At 42.2% G+C, this 15,353-nt stretch overlaps 1 protein-coding gene across 1 annotated transcript; it reads right to left on the minus strand.

The window, feature by feature from the left end:
* Positions 1 to 1,401: 1,401 nt before the first annotated feature.
* Positions 1,402 to 11,366, minus strand: LOC128939409 (b(0,+)-type amino acid transporter 1-like). Its single transcript, XM_054280350.1, has 6 exons — positions 10,623 to 11,366; positions 8,905 to 9,038; positions 6,034 to 6,163; positions 3,224 to 3,348; positions 2,707 to 2,794; positions 1,402 to 1,635 (listed from the first exon to the last, which is right to left on the minus strand). The coding sequence occupies exons 1-6, from the start codon at positions 11,364 to 11,366 to the stop codon at positions 1,402 to 1,404; spliced, it is 1,455 nt and encodes a 484-aa protein (XP_054136325.1).
* Between the last annotated feature and the right edge of the window lie 3,987 nt (positions 11,367 to 15,353).

Raw genomic sequence — 15,353 nt, forward strand, 5'->3', positions numbered from 1 at the left:
ATTGTAGCAGGTTCTATAGAAGAATGCTGACAGAAAGTTAACTTTCAGTACTTTAACAAGGCATTTTAGGGATTAACTCCTAGACCTTTTTAGTCTATGACAGGTATGATCCTGGAACCATCTCGGAAAATGTGAAGAAAACAGCTTATAATACCTCTCCCTCCCTGAGAGCAGGAAAAAAACCAGCTGTGCTTCAGGATAATGGGAAACAAGAGTGACTTCTGTGTGCTAGGTGTGGGTGAGAGCACAGCCTGTGACTTTTGTGCTGTGCCTTCAGAATCACAGAAATTGGTGGAAATGGCTGTGGTAGAAAATGCAAGGGAACTGAGATGTCCCCACCTTTCTGCACGTTGCTCCAATGCTGCACTGCCCTCATGGGGCACGTTTCCTTAAGTCCAGCCTGAACATCTCAAGCCACAGCTTGTGACCCCTGCTCTGAGCTGCCATTATAAAGAAGGGCCCAGGTCGTCTTCACAACTCCACCTTGAGCAGCAGGGCCCAACACTAGATGGATGCATGATTTCAGGGGTTGAGTCCAAAGAGACAGAGTGTTTCCTTGCTCTGCTGGCCACACTTCTCCTACTGTAGCCCAGTATGTGGTTTCTTTAATTCCTAGTCAGAGTGTTTTGCTGGTACATATGCTCTAGGGCTTTTGGTGGGTTTTTTTCTCCTTACTTTGTCACAAAATAAGTTTTTTTTTCTTCAGGGGGGTCACAGGAAGAACATGGGTGAATGTTGGTACTTGGATGGATCCCAGATGACAAGTGCATTCTCAATGAGTAAACTGACAGAGTTTTAAAGCACTTCTTGTCTCATGTCAGAGGGTTTTCTGTGGGACATGTGGGATGGTTTCTGAGACAGAGAAAGGACTGTTGTCACTGTGCACCTGGAACTGGAAGAAGCATAATCTTCCCAGAGTGAATACCTGAGCGAAGAAGGGTTTATTTCTTGTGGCCATGGTGAGCCTTTTCTTTATTGATTTGAGAAGCTCTGCAGTCACAGTGGGCAGAACTAGGTGTAAATAATTAAAGGCATTGCCAGAAATAGCTATGGGACTCAGCCTGCTATATGAATAATATTTCATTGTCTCTCTTTTGCTGCATTTTATCTTGAAATAAGAGATAAGATCCTGAGAAACAGCCCTTTTTGGGATGAAAAATACAAAAGCACATATTCCTTTGGAATCTGTATGTAATGCCAAGGCAATGCTGAAAAGGAGAAAGACATGTCCCCAGAATTTTAGGGAAACATGAGGAGTCATAGCTACAGTCCATCTCACCTGGACATTTAGTGTCACTCGCATTCCACTCATTGCTCTTTACAGAAGAATATTTTCTGAGCCTTGAAAACCTAGGGATAAACCATGAGGTGCAGGCAGCCACATGAAGGAAGGATGTTTTCTCAGTTTGCATCCCTGGTAGTTGGAGCAACTTCCAGCAACAACTGGAGGTGCAAAGTGACTCTCTGTAAGAAGCGAGGGTGGTACTTGAAGCGAACCAGTGGGAAATAAAAAATGATGCCACTGAAAATGAACAGGACGATGTAGAGGATCTCTATTTGGGGTTGATCAATGATGGGAGCTAACACCAGGTACACAGCTGCTATCAGCACAATTATGGGGATGATAATTGGGACCTGTGAAGGCAAAACATCAGCATAAAGACTCATGTAATTCTGGGCTTCTGTGTGTCTGGATAACCCTGGAACTTCTGCAGAAGGCTTTGTAGATGAAACCTTTCTGCAACCTGAGGTATTGCCAAGAAATACTAATTAATCCAGACATCCTGTTTCCCAGCCTACCCCCACCCCAGGGCTGAACATCCCTGCAAGAGCTACACCACCATATCACACCTTAACCCCTGGTCTTTCCTGCCCTTCTAGACCTGAAGATGTAAACTGCTGGGTTTACTCTCAGGCCTGTTCTTGCTCTCCCTACTACCTTGCATCTCAAAGCCAAGCTGTAGACAAAACACAGAGCAATTGTACTCAAATCAACTGTACCTTAGCACCCTTGCACAAAAAGTTTTATCTGTGTATTGAAGACAGGTGGACAGGCAATCTCAGAGGCAGTTTCTGTAAGCCTGATCAGAAAGCATTTAAACTTCAATTTGAAGCCACCCTTCCGCAAAGGAGGGTGGCTTGTACATTCATTAATAATCCTCAGTCACTGAGGAAGCATTGAAGATCAGCTCACTCATGACATCAGGGGAAGAACATGTGACTCTTCATTTCCCTCCTTTTATCTGTTTTGTGGGGAACAAATATGTCCCTATGTCATCTCAAAGAACTTGGGGCACTCCACCTAAGTTATTTTTCCCTCTGCAAGGTTCTAACACCTGGGCTACCCTCCAAGGAGTTTGCGCAGTCTGTGAGTATAGACAGGTGATTACAATGTTGATCAGAATTATCCTTCATTTACCACTTAAATCTTTTAGAAAGAAAGAGGATATGGTAGATATATTTTCATAGTGAGGAGACAGAGCATTATTAGCTTATCAAGACAGAGAATTCAACCTTGACTTATGCCTGTATGTTCACACTGTCTCACCCCTTGTTGACTTTGCGGACACAAAACTTGAAATTAAAAAAGGAAGGACAACCACATTGAATCTGTAAGCCACCAGTGCTCACTCTTTGCTCTAAATGTTCTCATAGTCATTTGAACGATATAGGGAAATATTTGAGGGTTTTATGTTATTACTTTACCTTGTAAGATCTTGGCAGTTCTGGTTTCTTGATTTTTAAATACAGGAGCCCAGAAATAGTCATTCCATAGAAAAGCCATGCCATAAAACTCGAAGAAAAGAAAAAAAAAATTAGACAGCATTACACTTGGGGTGAGATCACCCAGGAATGTCAGTCCTGCCTTGCAGATCCCAGATGTGCATATCTCTAATTAAAAAAGTGAATATTGATATAAATTTAGTAGTTCCTCCATTAATTTTCTTTCTAGCACAAACAACGAGAACTTTAGAATTATCTGAACATTACTGATTCAATGAGGATGAATCACATTCAGTCAAGTCTCTAGTGACAGGAGCATTCATGCATTGCAAAGGTGCTGGTTCCCAATCTCTTTCTTTTCCTTCTTCCCTCCTCCTCTCCCCAGTATTGGTTAGAAAGCAATAGCCCAGGCTCAAAAGGATAATGCAAGAAAATACTTATAAACAATGTAAGACCCAGGAGCACAGGGGATGCAAACAGAAACCCTACACACACATACCTGAAGAAGTTGACAATGCTGGTGAAGCTCCCTGATATTATCATTATTAAAGACATGGCAGATGTGAACAGTAGAGCAGGGGAGGGCGTGAGGCGTCGCACATGAGCCATGGACAGAATGTCTGGCTGAAAAACAAAGCAAAGCATCATCATTTCATGGACTCAGAGCTCCTTACTCATCCCCCTCAGCTGCTAGTGGGAGCTTTGCCTGCAGCCAGAGCCATTCAGAATCAGCAAATAAGCACTGTATACAACCAGACCTACTCCAAGGAGTGTAAATACAGGAAACTCCTTCAAGGGTATTTTTATTGTGTCTCACTGGTTTCATATCAAGCATGATCAGTTTGAGCAGGCAAAATGAGGTTTTCAAACTACTGATGTGACAGAATGAGTCAAATTAGAGCACCATCAGGACCTTTTGCCATGGGCCCACTATTCTGCCCTCTGTCATGTCTCTCTGGGGCTTGACTTCTCTTGGGATGACTGCAAAATGAGACAAGAACTAGTCCTGAAACATTTATGTGAATATAAATTACACCAGGATTTGTTTCAGGATTAGTAGCCTCTTTATTGTTTGTTTCATTGGCAAAGTTTAATGAGAAAGGCTGCTTTTAAAATTTTATTTTATTTTATTTTTAATTCCCAACCAAAATATCATGAAGGACCTTTGCTAGAGGTGAGTGTTTGAGAAATGGCATAAGCATTCAGCTCATAGTTTGGTATGGTCAGATTCAGACCATCTGTGCACTTCTCAGCACAGAGCTTGCCATGATAGAGCAGGCATTATCCTCAGAGAGAGAGGTTGAGGAACCAATAACCACCGAAATCAGGAACCACCAAAACCAGCAACCACCATTCCAGTCATCTCCACCAACCTGGTCATTCATATGCATAAAAGATTCCCTGGTATGAACCAGCAGCGGAGCTGGAGCTGGTGTGGAATCACAGATTCATAGAATGATTTGGGTTGGAAGGGATCTTAAAGATCATCTAATTCCAGCATCCTGCTGTAGACAGGGACACTTTTCACTAGATCAGGCTGCTCATAGCCCCATCAAGCCTGGCCTCAAATTTCCAGGGATTGGGCATCCACACCCTCTGTGTGCAACCTATTTCAGTGCTTTCACACTTGAGGACAGAAATGCCAGATGCTGTGGGTGGGAAGGACCAAAAAAAGCAGAGAGGTTCAGGAGGAACACAAGAGGCCTGCTCAAAACAGAGGACAAATGCAGCTCGGCCTTTTTTCTCCTCCTTGTGGAGCAGTGTGGTTAAGTGTGTGTGGAGGTGTACCTGTGAGTGAGGGGGGTCTGTATCAGCAGCTGGGATGTGGCAGCAACCTTGGGGGACTTGTTAGCCTAGACAGCACAACTGGGGAGACTGGGATCCAGGAGCTCAGTATCTGAGCCCAGCTGCTGGAGGGACCCACACGGTACATATGTTTTATATATATTTCTCACTAACAGACCCCTGATCAGCCAGAGAGGGAATGAAAGGCCCTTGGTGTTGTTAGTGCTGGTGTTTGTGTGAGCCCCAGGTATGCCTGTATGTGGAGCTCTATGTTCCCTGCTGGCTCTGAATGCATAAACAGATACACAGGTATGTATGTATGTGTGTATATAAATATGTTTGATACCTGTATTTGTGTGTGTGTGGCTGCTGGGAATACATGCTGGACTTATTGGTTGGACCAGGGAGGAGGGAACTGCAGCAGCCTGACCTCCACTGGGTTACCAGATTTGGCCCACCTAACAAAACCAATGATAAACCCAAGCTAGGAGAGATGTAAGGCTTGGTATCACCTTGTAATTGCTACGAAGCTTGAAGAGCAGAGATATCCTATTCTGCATCTAAGCTGGACTACCCATGTGAAGGCTGGATCACCCCTGAGACCAACCTGTATAGTCAGTATAACAGCTGCAAAGGCAGCTGGCTGGTGCTGGGCTACCCTCCCAGTGCAAGCAAAGGTGCCTTACAACACACAAGCATGGCCAGGTTCTCCTTTCCTGGCAGGTATATTGACTAGCTCACCCCACAGCCTCTGCCTGGTGCTCCAATGCAGCCATTTTTGAGTGGTTCATTTCAAAGCTGTTCTTAAAATTCAGACTAGATGTGAATATGTTATCTTTTTGAAAGCACCTGACTGAAAAAGAAAGCCCAGAGACAACATACACTGTGGTATTTTCAGGGTCCCCAAGACGAAGGAGCAATTGAGAATCTGACTCCCTGTTCTTAGAAGCATATTATATATTCTATTCTATTCTATTCTATTCTATTCTACTAAAGACTAGAGAAAGGATCCTTACAGAAGGCTTAACAAAATACTAATGAAAAACTTGTGACCTATTCCAGAGTCCCAACACAGCCAGATGGTGATTGGTCATTAAGTAAAAACGATTCACATGAAACCAATCAAACAACCACTTGTTGGATAAACAATCTCCAGATTGTTTGGTCATTAAGTAAAAACAATTCACATCAAACCAATCAAACAACCACTTGTTGGATAAACAATCTCCACATTCCAAAGCAGCAAAACACAGGAGAAGCAATCAGATAATTATTATTTTCTTTTTTCTCTGAGGCTTCTCAGCTTCCCAGGAGAGGAATCCTGGGCAAAGGGATTTTTCAGAAAATATGACAGTGACAATACACCTTACATTTGAAAGAGATGGGGATTAATGAGCAAGGAACAAACCCCTTGAAGAGCTATCACTCTTCCAGTTGAACATACACAGTATTTTCCTCTCTGCTTTAGTGTGACAGGAAGGTGAAGTTGCTCAAAGCAAGCCAGAGCCCTTTCTTTGTGCTCACCATGTGGCCCTCCCTGGCAGCAATGTAGCACACGCGGCCTCCGCTGAAGAACGTCCCATTCGAGGAACCAAACGTGGACAGGGCCACCGACAGGGAGATGAGCCATGCCCAGCTGCCCAGGACTTTGTCCCTGAGGTGGGAAAGAGTTCACAGCACAAGATGCAGTTCATAGATGTATTGAATACTCACTGTAGAACCAGACAGGTTACATCACTCCATTATTTCTGTATTGTACAGAATCTTTTTCTGAAGTCTTTCTAATGATTTAAAGTCTTCTTGCAATTCCCATACTATTTAGTGACTTGGAAGTTTGTCTTGTCTGACAGCTTTTCTTCCTGCTATATATATATTCTGTCTGCACTGCAATGGTGTACAAAGAGGTCACAACAGGCAAAACCACCTTTTTTGTGTACTGAAGCTGTGGCAAAACACCTGAAGATACTGCTATCACAACCAATAATATTAGCTCGGAAATCACAGAAAAACTGTTCCCATCGCATTGGAAGAAATATTCTGCATTACAACCTCTTCCTGAATATGCATAGGATTTTAACCCTTTAATCCCACATGCACCTAATACTGCTCTTCTGTGAATTTGACTTAAGCCAAAAAAAATTATTTGAATTCCAGATGTTTGGTTCTACAACATGTTCAGACATTTCTGTTTCTACTTAACAGAAAAAGTAGCAGAGTTACAGAGTTCAAGGTAAATATTTGGAAGGAATGATAATTTTCTCACCTAAAAGTGAAGATTGTCTTCTGGAATGAAGCAGCATTAAGAGCATTAATTGAGTAATAAATGTTGGTGTTTGGGGTAATTATCACATACACAAACACTGTTTATCTAATTGGCAAAAATCCAAAACTCAAATGTTTTTTAAGATCACTTTATTTACAAGCAAACTGAAACCTGTGGTTGCTGTTCAATTGCTGTCATCAAAGAAACGCTGGGAAGAGTTTCCTGAGCTCCTTTTGTGGCTGCACCTCTCACTACTGAACAATGTTTCTTTCTGGCAGTTTTCCTCTTATATAGGGAATAAATGCATTTAAATGTGACAAGTCCTCCTCTGGCTTCTTTATGCTCCTCCTATTCTTTCTTAATGGCCTGAATAGCTGCGTGTCTTGTTTGTGAGCCACAAATTTCACCTCCTCCTCAGACTGGCTCCCTACCTGTTCCCCAGCCTTTGAGTGCCCAGATTTCCTGTCACTAGTTCAATATTTCTTCCTGAATTGCACTCTTGGGTGAAAAGGTTAATCAGACAGGAAAAGGAGATGCCTTACAAAGGAGGAAGCTCACAAATAACTTGTTAATTAGGAATGATGGAAAAGGAAGTGCAGGGAAAGTTCGTGACACTGCAGCTTAGTGAGGCTTTGTAACATACTCAAACAAAGCACTAGACCTTTAAAAGCTCCCACTCATAATGATGTGAAAGGCTATTAGAGAACACATCCAGCAAGAGCTCAGTCAGATCTTCAAATGGGAGATCTTGTGAAATGCACACAGAAGCAAAGCTGCTGCTGACTTTTTAGGAAGAGCAGCACATAATCTGTGGATACACCATGTCATCATTTCTGTCTGACAACTCATTTAGTGCTATCAGGGATTCTGTGTCTTTGGAAATATTTAGAATAAGGCTGGATGTTCTGGTGGAAGATCATTGATGATGTCTATACCTCTCATGATGGTCCCTTCCTTCTCTTCCTAAATTCCTCATCTTGTACAGAAATTGTTTAATGTCACCAAATACTTCAGGTTGAGGAAAGGCAGAAATTGTTTCTGTGCAGCTCTGGAAAAACACAAGCCAATTGAAGTTGCAGTTACCAAAGGCTACCTAACCTGTGTATAGCAGCTCTCAAAGGTGTTGAGATCAGTGCAATTTTCCATTTCCCCACAGAGGGAGAAACTGAGACAAAAGACTCTGATCTGCTCTAAATTCCAGGTGCAAAGTAGAGAGCATTCAGCCAGTTGACTCCTGTCTCACTCCCAACCCACTGCCTCTGCATTAGCAGGACAGCACATTGCCCTCTCAGTTTTCCTGGAAATATCTAAAATGTGCAAAATTTCTCAGTTCCAAATCTGGATATGTACCCTCGCTGCATTCCCAGTGCTTGTGGGGAGATGCTCTTGGTGTGACCTTCACCTCTCCCTTATGGACACTTTCCATGAGGTAAAACATGAGTTGGGGGAGTTACAGGTTCCCAGTGTAAACAAAGGGAATGTGGAGTAAGGAATGTGCCATCTTGGCAGCCTAGATGCACCTTGGAAACCATGGCCAGATGGAGCTGGTCAGCCTTGGCCTCATAGAACCCTAGAACCATAGAACAATTTGGAATGGACCTTGAAGATCATTCTCTTCTAAGCCCCTGCCACAGGCAGGGACACCTTCCACTAGACCAGGTTGCTCAAAGCCCCTCCAACCTGACCTTGAATGTTTCCAGGGATGGAGCATCCACAGCTTCTCTAGGCAACCTGTGCCAGTGCCTCACCACCCTCACAGTAAATAATTTCTTCCTTAGGTCTAATCTAAACCTACTCTTTTTCAATTTGAAGCCATTCCTGCTTGTCCTACTTTTACATACCCTTGTAAAAACTTCCTTTCCAGCTCTCTTGTAACCCCTTTAGGCACTGGAAAATGCTGTAAGGTCTCCCTGGAGCTTTTTCTCTCCAGGTTGAACAGCCCCAGCTCTCTCAGACAGCAATGTGCTTCAGCCCTCTGAGCACCTTAGTCACCCTTTTCTTTTCTGTAACATGGCCTGACCAATGCAGTGCTGCCATTCCCTCTGGGAATAACATTTAGATCTCCTGAAACTCAGGAGAGAACCAGTGTTTCTCAGAGCTGCACTGCCCGTGCTGCCCCACGCAGAGCTCACCCCCAGGTGACGGCCACAGCTCCTGAAGACAGCAGCTCAGTGGGAGTCATGGCTACCAGGTAGCTCACGTTTACCAGCAAATACAGGCACGTAACCAAAGGAATGGCAATCATCAGAGCTCTGGGAAGGGTCACCTGGAAAAGGGATGACAGCAGTGTTAGGTGCAGCACTGTGCTTTTTTTGTTTGATTTGGTTTTGCCACCACCCACATCTCTCATTGAAATTCCTCCACTTCCTAAACCTTTCCTCAGAACAAGACATAGATCCAGATTCACATGGCAGCTTTCACAGCAGTCAAAGTTAGCCTGAAAAAACCCACAACCAACAAACAAAATAATTCAAACAAAAAGAACCCACCAAATCTTATTAAAAAGATTTGGATTTGTAGCTGCCTAAGATGCCTTTTGCATATTTCTTGATTATTTCAATATTGATTTATTTGTTATTAGTATGTTATGTGTCCTGGTGTGCTGCATCTCCCCATAAACACCTCACTGCCCTGGACAAAGTTCCACTGTATGTTGTATCACATTTAACTACTCTACGGTTTAAATCAAAACAGGGGTTTGATTTCAAAATCTCAAAGGGGATTTGCACTAGGAAGGAAATATTTATTTTTTCTTAGTGGCAGGATTGTGTCTTAGAACACCACAGGATCATTTAAAGACTCAATAAAATCAACAGTGTCTTATGCAACTGAAAATACTGGGAAATGGCAACTGTAGGTATCTAAGAACCTGAAATATCAGTTTTTGCATTCCCCATTCTCAACACAGGACAAGATACAGCAATTCCTAATGGTGGTGTCTCCACTCTGGAAGGGCCTGAATATCAGCGCTCACAATCTTGTGGAAGAGAGTGGCCCTGGGATCTTTGCTGCCATATAGGTTAATATTTAACTGTGTATTTGCATTTTATCTGTAGGATCTCGTGGGCTGCACTGGTACAAAGCACACTCTAAAACTCGGCACTCACGCAACTCTTGCAAAATAAGAGTTGTTCACTGCTGCAGTGTTTGATCTGTGAAAATGGGTAATATGGCACAGAGAAGGTGATGTGAGATGCAGATGAGCTACTTCAGTGCCTATAGCATGGACTGCACAATGCTAAAATATAGATGTTTAAAGATGGGGATTGTTCACAGAGTTAGATTCCCTTTCCAGTGAGGCTGGGCTTGCTCTGAAGTTGCCCCTCGATGGAACAGAGAGAGATAAAGTAGTTTTCTAAAGCATAGATTATGGATCAAGTCTTTAAGAAAATACATGTTGTTAAGAATCCTTTATGGATTATAGCAGTGAGTGCTTTTCTGAATAAATCTAGGTGTCTACAGTGAGATCCTCTAAACACTAAGAAAAAACTTCATCTCCAAAGCATCCAAGCGCTGCCTAATAATTTCTTTCCAGTCAATGGGTTATTTTAGGACTTTTACAGGACCACAAGATCGTTTGGATTGGAAGGGACCTTAAAGATTATCTAGTTCAAATCTCCATGCAATGAACAGGGATTCCTTCCACTACACCAAATTGCTCAAAGCCCCACACAAGCTGGCTTTGAACACTTCTGGGGATGGGGCATCTGCAAAATCTTTTGTGTCAGTGTCTCACCACCCTCACTGTAAATCCCTTGATTACCACTCTTAACACAATCACAGATAAAATCAAACATATTAACAGCAGGGTTAAGTATGTAAAACCCAGCTTGCTCGCTCATTCACTCACCTCAGGCTTCTTCAGTTCCTCAGTTACATAATTTAGGTTGTTCCATCCATCATAGGACCAGAGCCCCTGGTAAAACGCCACTCCAACTGCCCCAATACCTGCAGTGGTGCCTTGAAAACCGTTCTGAAAACTCTGAGTTTGTCCCTTGGCAAGCAGCACCAACCCACCCACCACGATCACCAACAAAGCCAAGAGTTTGGCAGCTGTAAAAATGTTCATAACAGATGTTGCCAGCCTCACATTGAGGCAGTTGATGATAGTTAAAATCAGGATGCAGGCAGCAGCTGTACATTTGACGGCAGCCTGTGGAGATGAGCACCCTGGGTAGAACGGCGCAATGGCGTACTCAGCAAAGCTCAGACAGACAGCTGCCAAACCAGCTGGTCTCACCAGGATGACAGAAGTGTAGGCGAAAAGGAAAGCAGGAAAGGAACCAAAAATCCTCAAAATGTAAATATATTCTCCTCCAGACTCTTTAATTATTGTTCCAAGCTCAGCGTACGACAAGGCTCCAAACATGGCCAGGAGACCGCATGCTGCCCAGATCAGCAGGCTGCTGGCAGGGTTCCCCATGTGGTGCAGTACCCACTCAGGGGACATAAAGATCCCTGAGCCTATCATGGTACCTGCAATTAATGACACGCCGCTAATCAGGCCGACCTCTTGTTTCAGTCTTAACTTCTCCTTCCCTTCAGTCAGACCTGTGGATGAATGGAGTGGATCTGTTGCCTTCCTTTCTCTCATTGTGGAAATGTTAGGAGACAGGAGATGTTGTTGTAAGGAGAGAATCTGAAAAAGGATTAAGGCATTTGAATAAGGATTACCTCAGGCTTTAAGGTTTAGTTAATAATTACAAAAGTCACACTGAACGCTGTTGAGAAGCACAAACCTATCTTCTGCACTTCACATTCTTTCATTACCCATCTTATCTTGGTAATTTATTATGCCAAGTTTGATTATCCCTGAATCTCATTGCAAGCAATAGTAATGGATAGTATCCAGCACGACCTCAAAATCACTCAGCACATTGCTGGACTGTGATCCTGGTTATCTCTCCTTTAAATCATGCCTCAAACAGCATGTGAAATAAGGATCAGGTAAGCAAAGTCCCCATGCAAATCTGTACTTTATTCTTTGCTGAAAAGTCAATGTACAAGTACTTGCCTCAGTGCTCAATTGTATTTTCATTCTTCACCGTAACATGATCAAACAATCAAGTCTGCTGGCCAACATGCTAAGGCTTTGCTCAACAAGGAACATTTCCAGTGTCTTGATCAAAGAAACAGAAAGGTTTTGCTAAAAACAGTCCAGAGACACTTCTTCTGCACTGCAGTAGGGGGCAATATGAGCTTTTTCCAACTTTAGGAAGTGGAGGTGGAGAAACGTGAACAGGCTACAATTACATTTTTCCAGGGCCTTTTTACCGTTGTACATAAGGTGTGCACACTCCTACCAGACCACAATCTTCAGAGCACTTTGTCACAGCTCATTGTACACACATTTCAATGCACACGACAGAAACATGGTACAAGCTTTTGAAGATACCTCTGACCCTTACTTAGCTACCTAACACATAAAATTCCAGACCTTGAGGCAGGTTCTGCTATAAATATGACTATTACAGTGCATGAAGGTGTATTTTGTGATCTGAGATGTGTATGAAGTAGAGTGGAAGGGAACTTCCACATGGATTCCTTGAACACGAACTAAACTTTACTGGACAGTTACTGTCCTTGGAGGTCTCTTGCAAACTTCTGTTGCCACAAGTACCAGCAGTGACACCTTTCTCTGCCCTTCACGGCAACCACACATCTTGAATCTTTAAAACTGTCTGTTCTCAAATACTTGAGCTAAAAAAGGCATGATTATAAACCGAGCAGTATTTATATTGTTTCTCTAAAAATTCCTTCTAAATCATTTAGACTTCTCTTTCTTTGCCTTTTTGCAAAAGAAAAAAAAAAAAAAATCTAACTAGCTTTGCAGTTCTCTGCAAGAAGAGTCCAGGGTAACTCTTGGACTCTTAACAAAACTTATGGGTCCACAACAAAAGCAATAGATACAACTCATACAGTTTTTCATGCTAAGGCAAATAAAGGTGCTCAAATTTTATAATCAGGTTCAAGGACTTTAAGTTCTCTAAAGAAGAAAAAAAGCTCTCAAATCTCATTAAAAAGTATAGGGGTTTAGAGTACAAATGTTATTATTAGATTAAGGAAACAATGAAAAAAGTTTGCTGGGTTTCATAAAGGATTTCAGGAGCTATTCCTACATCACCTCTCTAGTATTCACTAGGAAATGGATACCAGCTGGTTTTCTCCTAATTTCAAAGTCCCTTATAGAAATTCACAGCTGATCAAGGGGTAGCTGCAACAAAAGTGAAAGCTTATACTTTATCTGTCAAGTAGGTTTTTTAAGCTTTCCCAGCAAAGGTGTGAGTTCTGAGAATAAACATACACCTTGTACTGCAAGGGTGCAAATTAACACATTTCAAGTTAATGGTTTGCAAAGTGGTTGAGAACTTGGAGGGAGGCATCCCAGTAATGCAGAGTATTTTGGTTTGTTTTTGCTAAGTGACAGTGCTCTTCTTGTCTGGTTTAGCTATTTGTAGTGTATTCTTCTTTAAATTGCAAATGACACTGTAAGGCAATGCAGGAATCCTTTAGGGGTTCAAAGGTCTAGGTTTTTTTTCCTGCACTACTGACACTCCTGTGTGCATCAACACATGTATTATGTATACCAATCCTTACTGAAAACAAAGGCACAAAATATGGTTAAAACAACGCTAAAGGAAAATTTCATATGACTACCACTAGTTAAGTGTCCTTCTAGTAAAGTTATCCTTGTATTTCTCTAGCTCTTCTCCTGTTTTAATGAAGGAACTTCTGTTCTGAAGTGTAAATGCAAGGTTCTTGGAGGGGATTTTTTCAAACCTTTACTGTTCCTGCTCCTGGAAATGAATAACTTTTAATCTAATGTTGTAGGGAAAAAAAATTAGAATGTCTTCCAACTTGATCATGTAAAAAAAAATTCTGTAAGGCCTCTCATATAATGAGAATTAATTAACTGGTATGTCAATAGCCTCAGTCAATTCCTAGAGGGAAGTATATTTCCAATCCCAGATTCATTGTTACTGAGTTCTAACTGCTTCCACCTAAAGTAATAAGGAATCTAATTAATAATGATAAGAACTTGAGGCTATTCCTGTGGAAGCTAAGGTAGTCTAATAAATGCAGTCTAATGTTTTGGACTTTTTTTTTCCATTGTCTTGTTCTTTTTTTGACTGATATTAGCAGCAAGGAGCAGCCTCAGATAGTTTACTCAAATGAATTGTCACAATTATAATTTGTCAAAACTGAGTATGGAAAAGGACAACTCACTGCTCCCTTCCCAAAGGGAGAGGTATAAGAAGGAGTAAAAAATACAAGTTCTGCCGCCTTCTCGTGTGGAGTAGCAGAGCTTTGCTGCTCAAGCTGTCGCCTAATACATCGCCTACCTGAACAATTCTCACTTACCTTGGACACTGCAAGGAGTGGTTGCCATCTACTGGTCCCGAACAATAATGCAACATGGCTCACTCTGCATTTGGGTTTGGTATTTCGCATTCCTGCCTGAAAAGAAAACCCACTGTACATATTACTTCTTCAACATTAAGACAGCACAAATAGACTATATTCGAGCTGGGAATTAACAGTCTCCTTAATGTCTTTATGGATTTTTTTTTTGTCTCAGGAGTAACTATGAGGACTAATTTAAAGTAAAGGTCAATGTCAGTGGTAAAAACTAGACAAAACATGTGGGCAAATATTTTGCAATATTTCATTTTAGGTCCCAGGAGTATTATTTGGAACACAGTTATGGGCTTGGTTTCCCTGTCCCACACTTGGAAAAGAGTTACAAATCTCTAGATGGGATTAAAAATAACCTGTAATCTGAGAGTGGAGTGGCCAAAATCATCGCCCATAACTTTCTTTGGAGGTAGACACCAATACTAATAAATTAGTGCAGAGATCAAGATTTTTTCTTTTTTAATTAAAAAAAAAACCACCAAACAACAAACATCAAGTTGGATGAGAGGTACTAATGATTAGAGAATTCATTCAGGACATAAGATGTGGGTTTGATGGCCTTCTCTACTTAAGAACATGGAAACCCACACATTCAGCTTGAATACTCTCACCTCCAAAATGCAAGATTTGAACTGCAGTTGCAGGCAGATCTTGATGCCAGTGCTTGCCATATAAGTAGAGATGCCTGACTGAAAACAGAGAGGGAATAAAGGCTAGGAAAGTGGAGTTCTGAAATACATCTCAAGCCCAGAAGAAAAATTGGGGCAGACAGACAACATACCCCAGATATCCTGTGTGAAAACAGACAAAGGAAAGAGGATGCATTGAGAGGTATCTGCCTGGGGAACAGGTGCCCCATGGGTTTGACTCTAATGCTCTACATCCCCAGTGCATCCTGGCTCTTCTCACATCTGAGCCTTGAAAGGGTGCAGCTTTGGGCCTCCATCCCTGTGGAGTTGGCCTGGACCCACCAGTTTCTTTCATGATGTGCCCAGGAGCCAGCAGTGTGTGGTTGCCCCCACGGCAACAGTGCCTCTGGCATAAAACCAGAGCTCCTTGTGCAGCAGAGCTCTGGCTGGGATTTTAAAAATGCCAATGTGAGCTGCAGCTAGCAAAACAAAAACACAGCTTGGGCTACTGGGAGTACGGTGGTGGGGTAGAAATG

The sequence above is a fragment of the Melozone crissalis genome, unplaced genomic scaffold, assembly GCF_028551555.1.
Source record: "Melozone crissalis strain CALT ecotype California unplaced genomic scaffold, PUWL_Pcris_2 ptg000027l_1, whole genome shotgun sequence".
In the NCBI taxonomy this organism is placed as follows: Eukaryota; Metazoa; Chordata; class Aves; order Passeriformes; family Passerellidae; genus Melozone; species Melozone crissalis.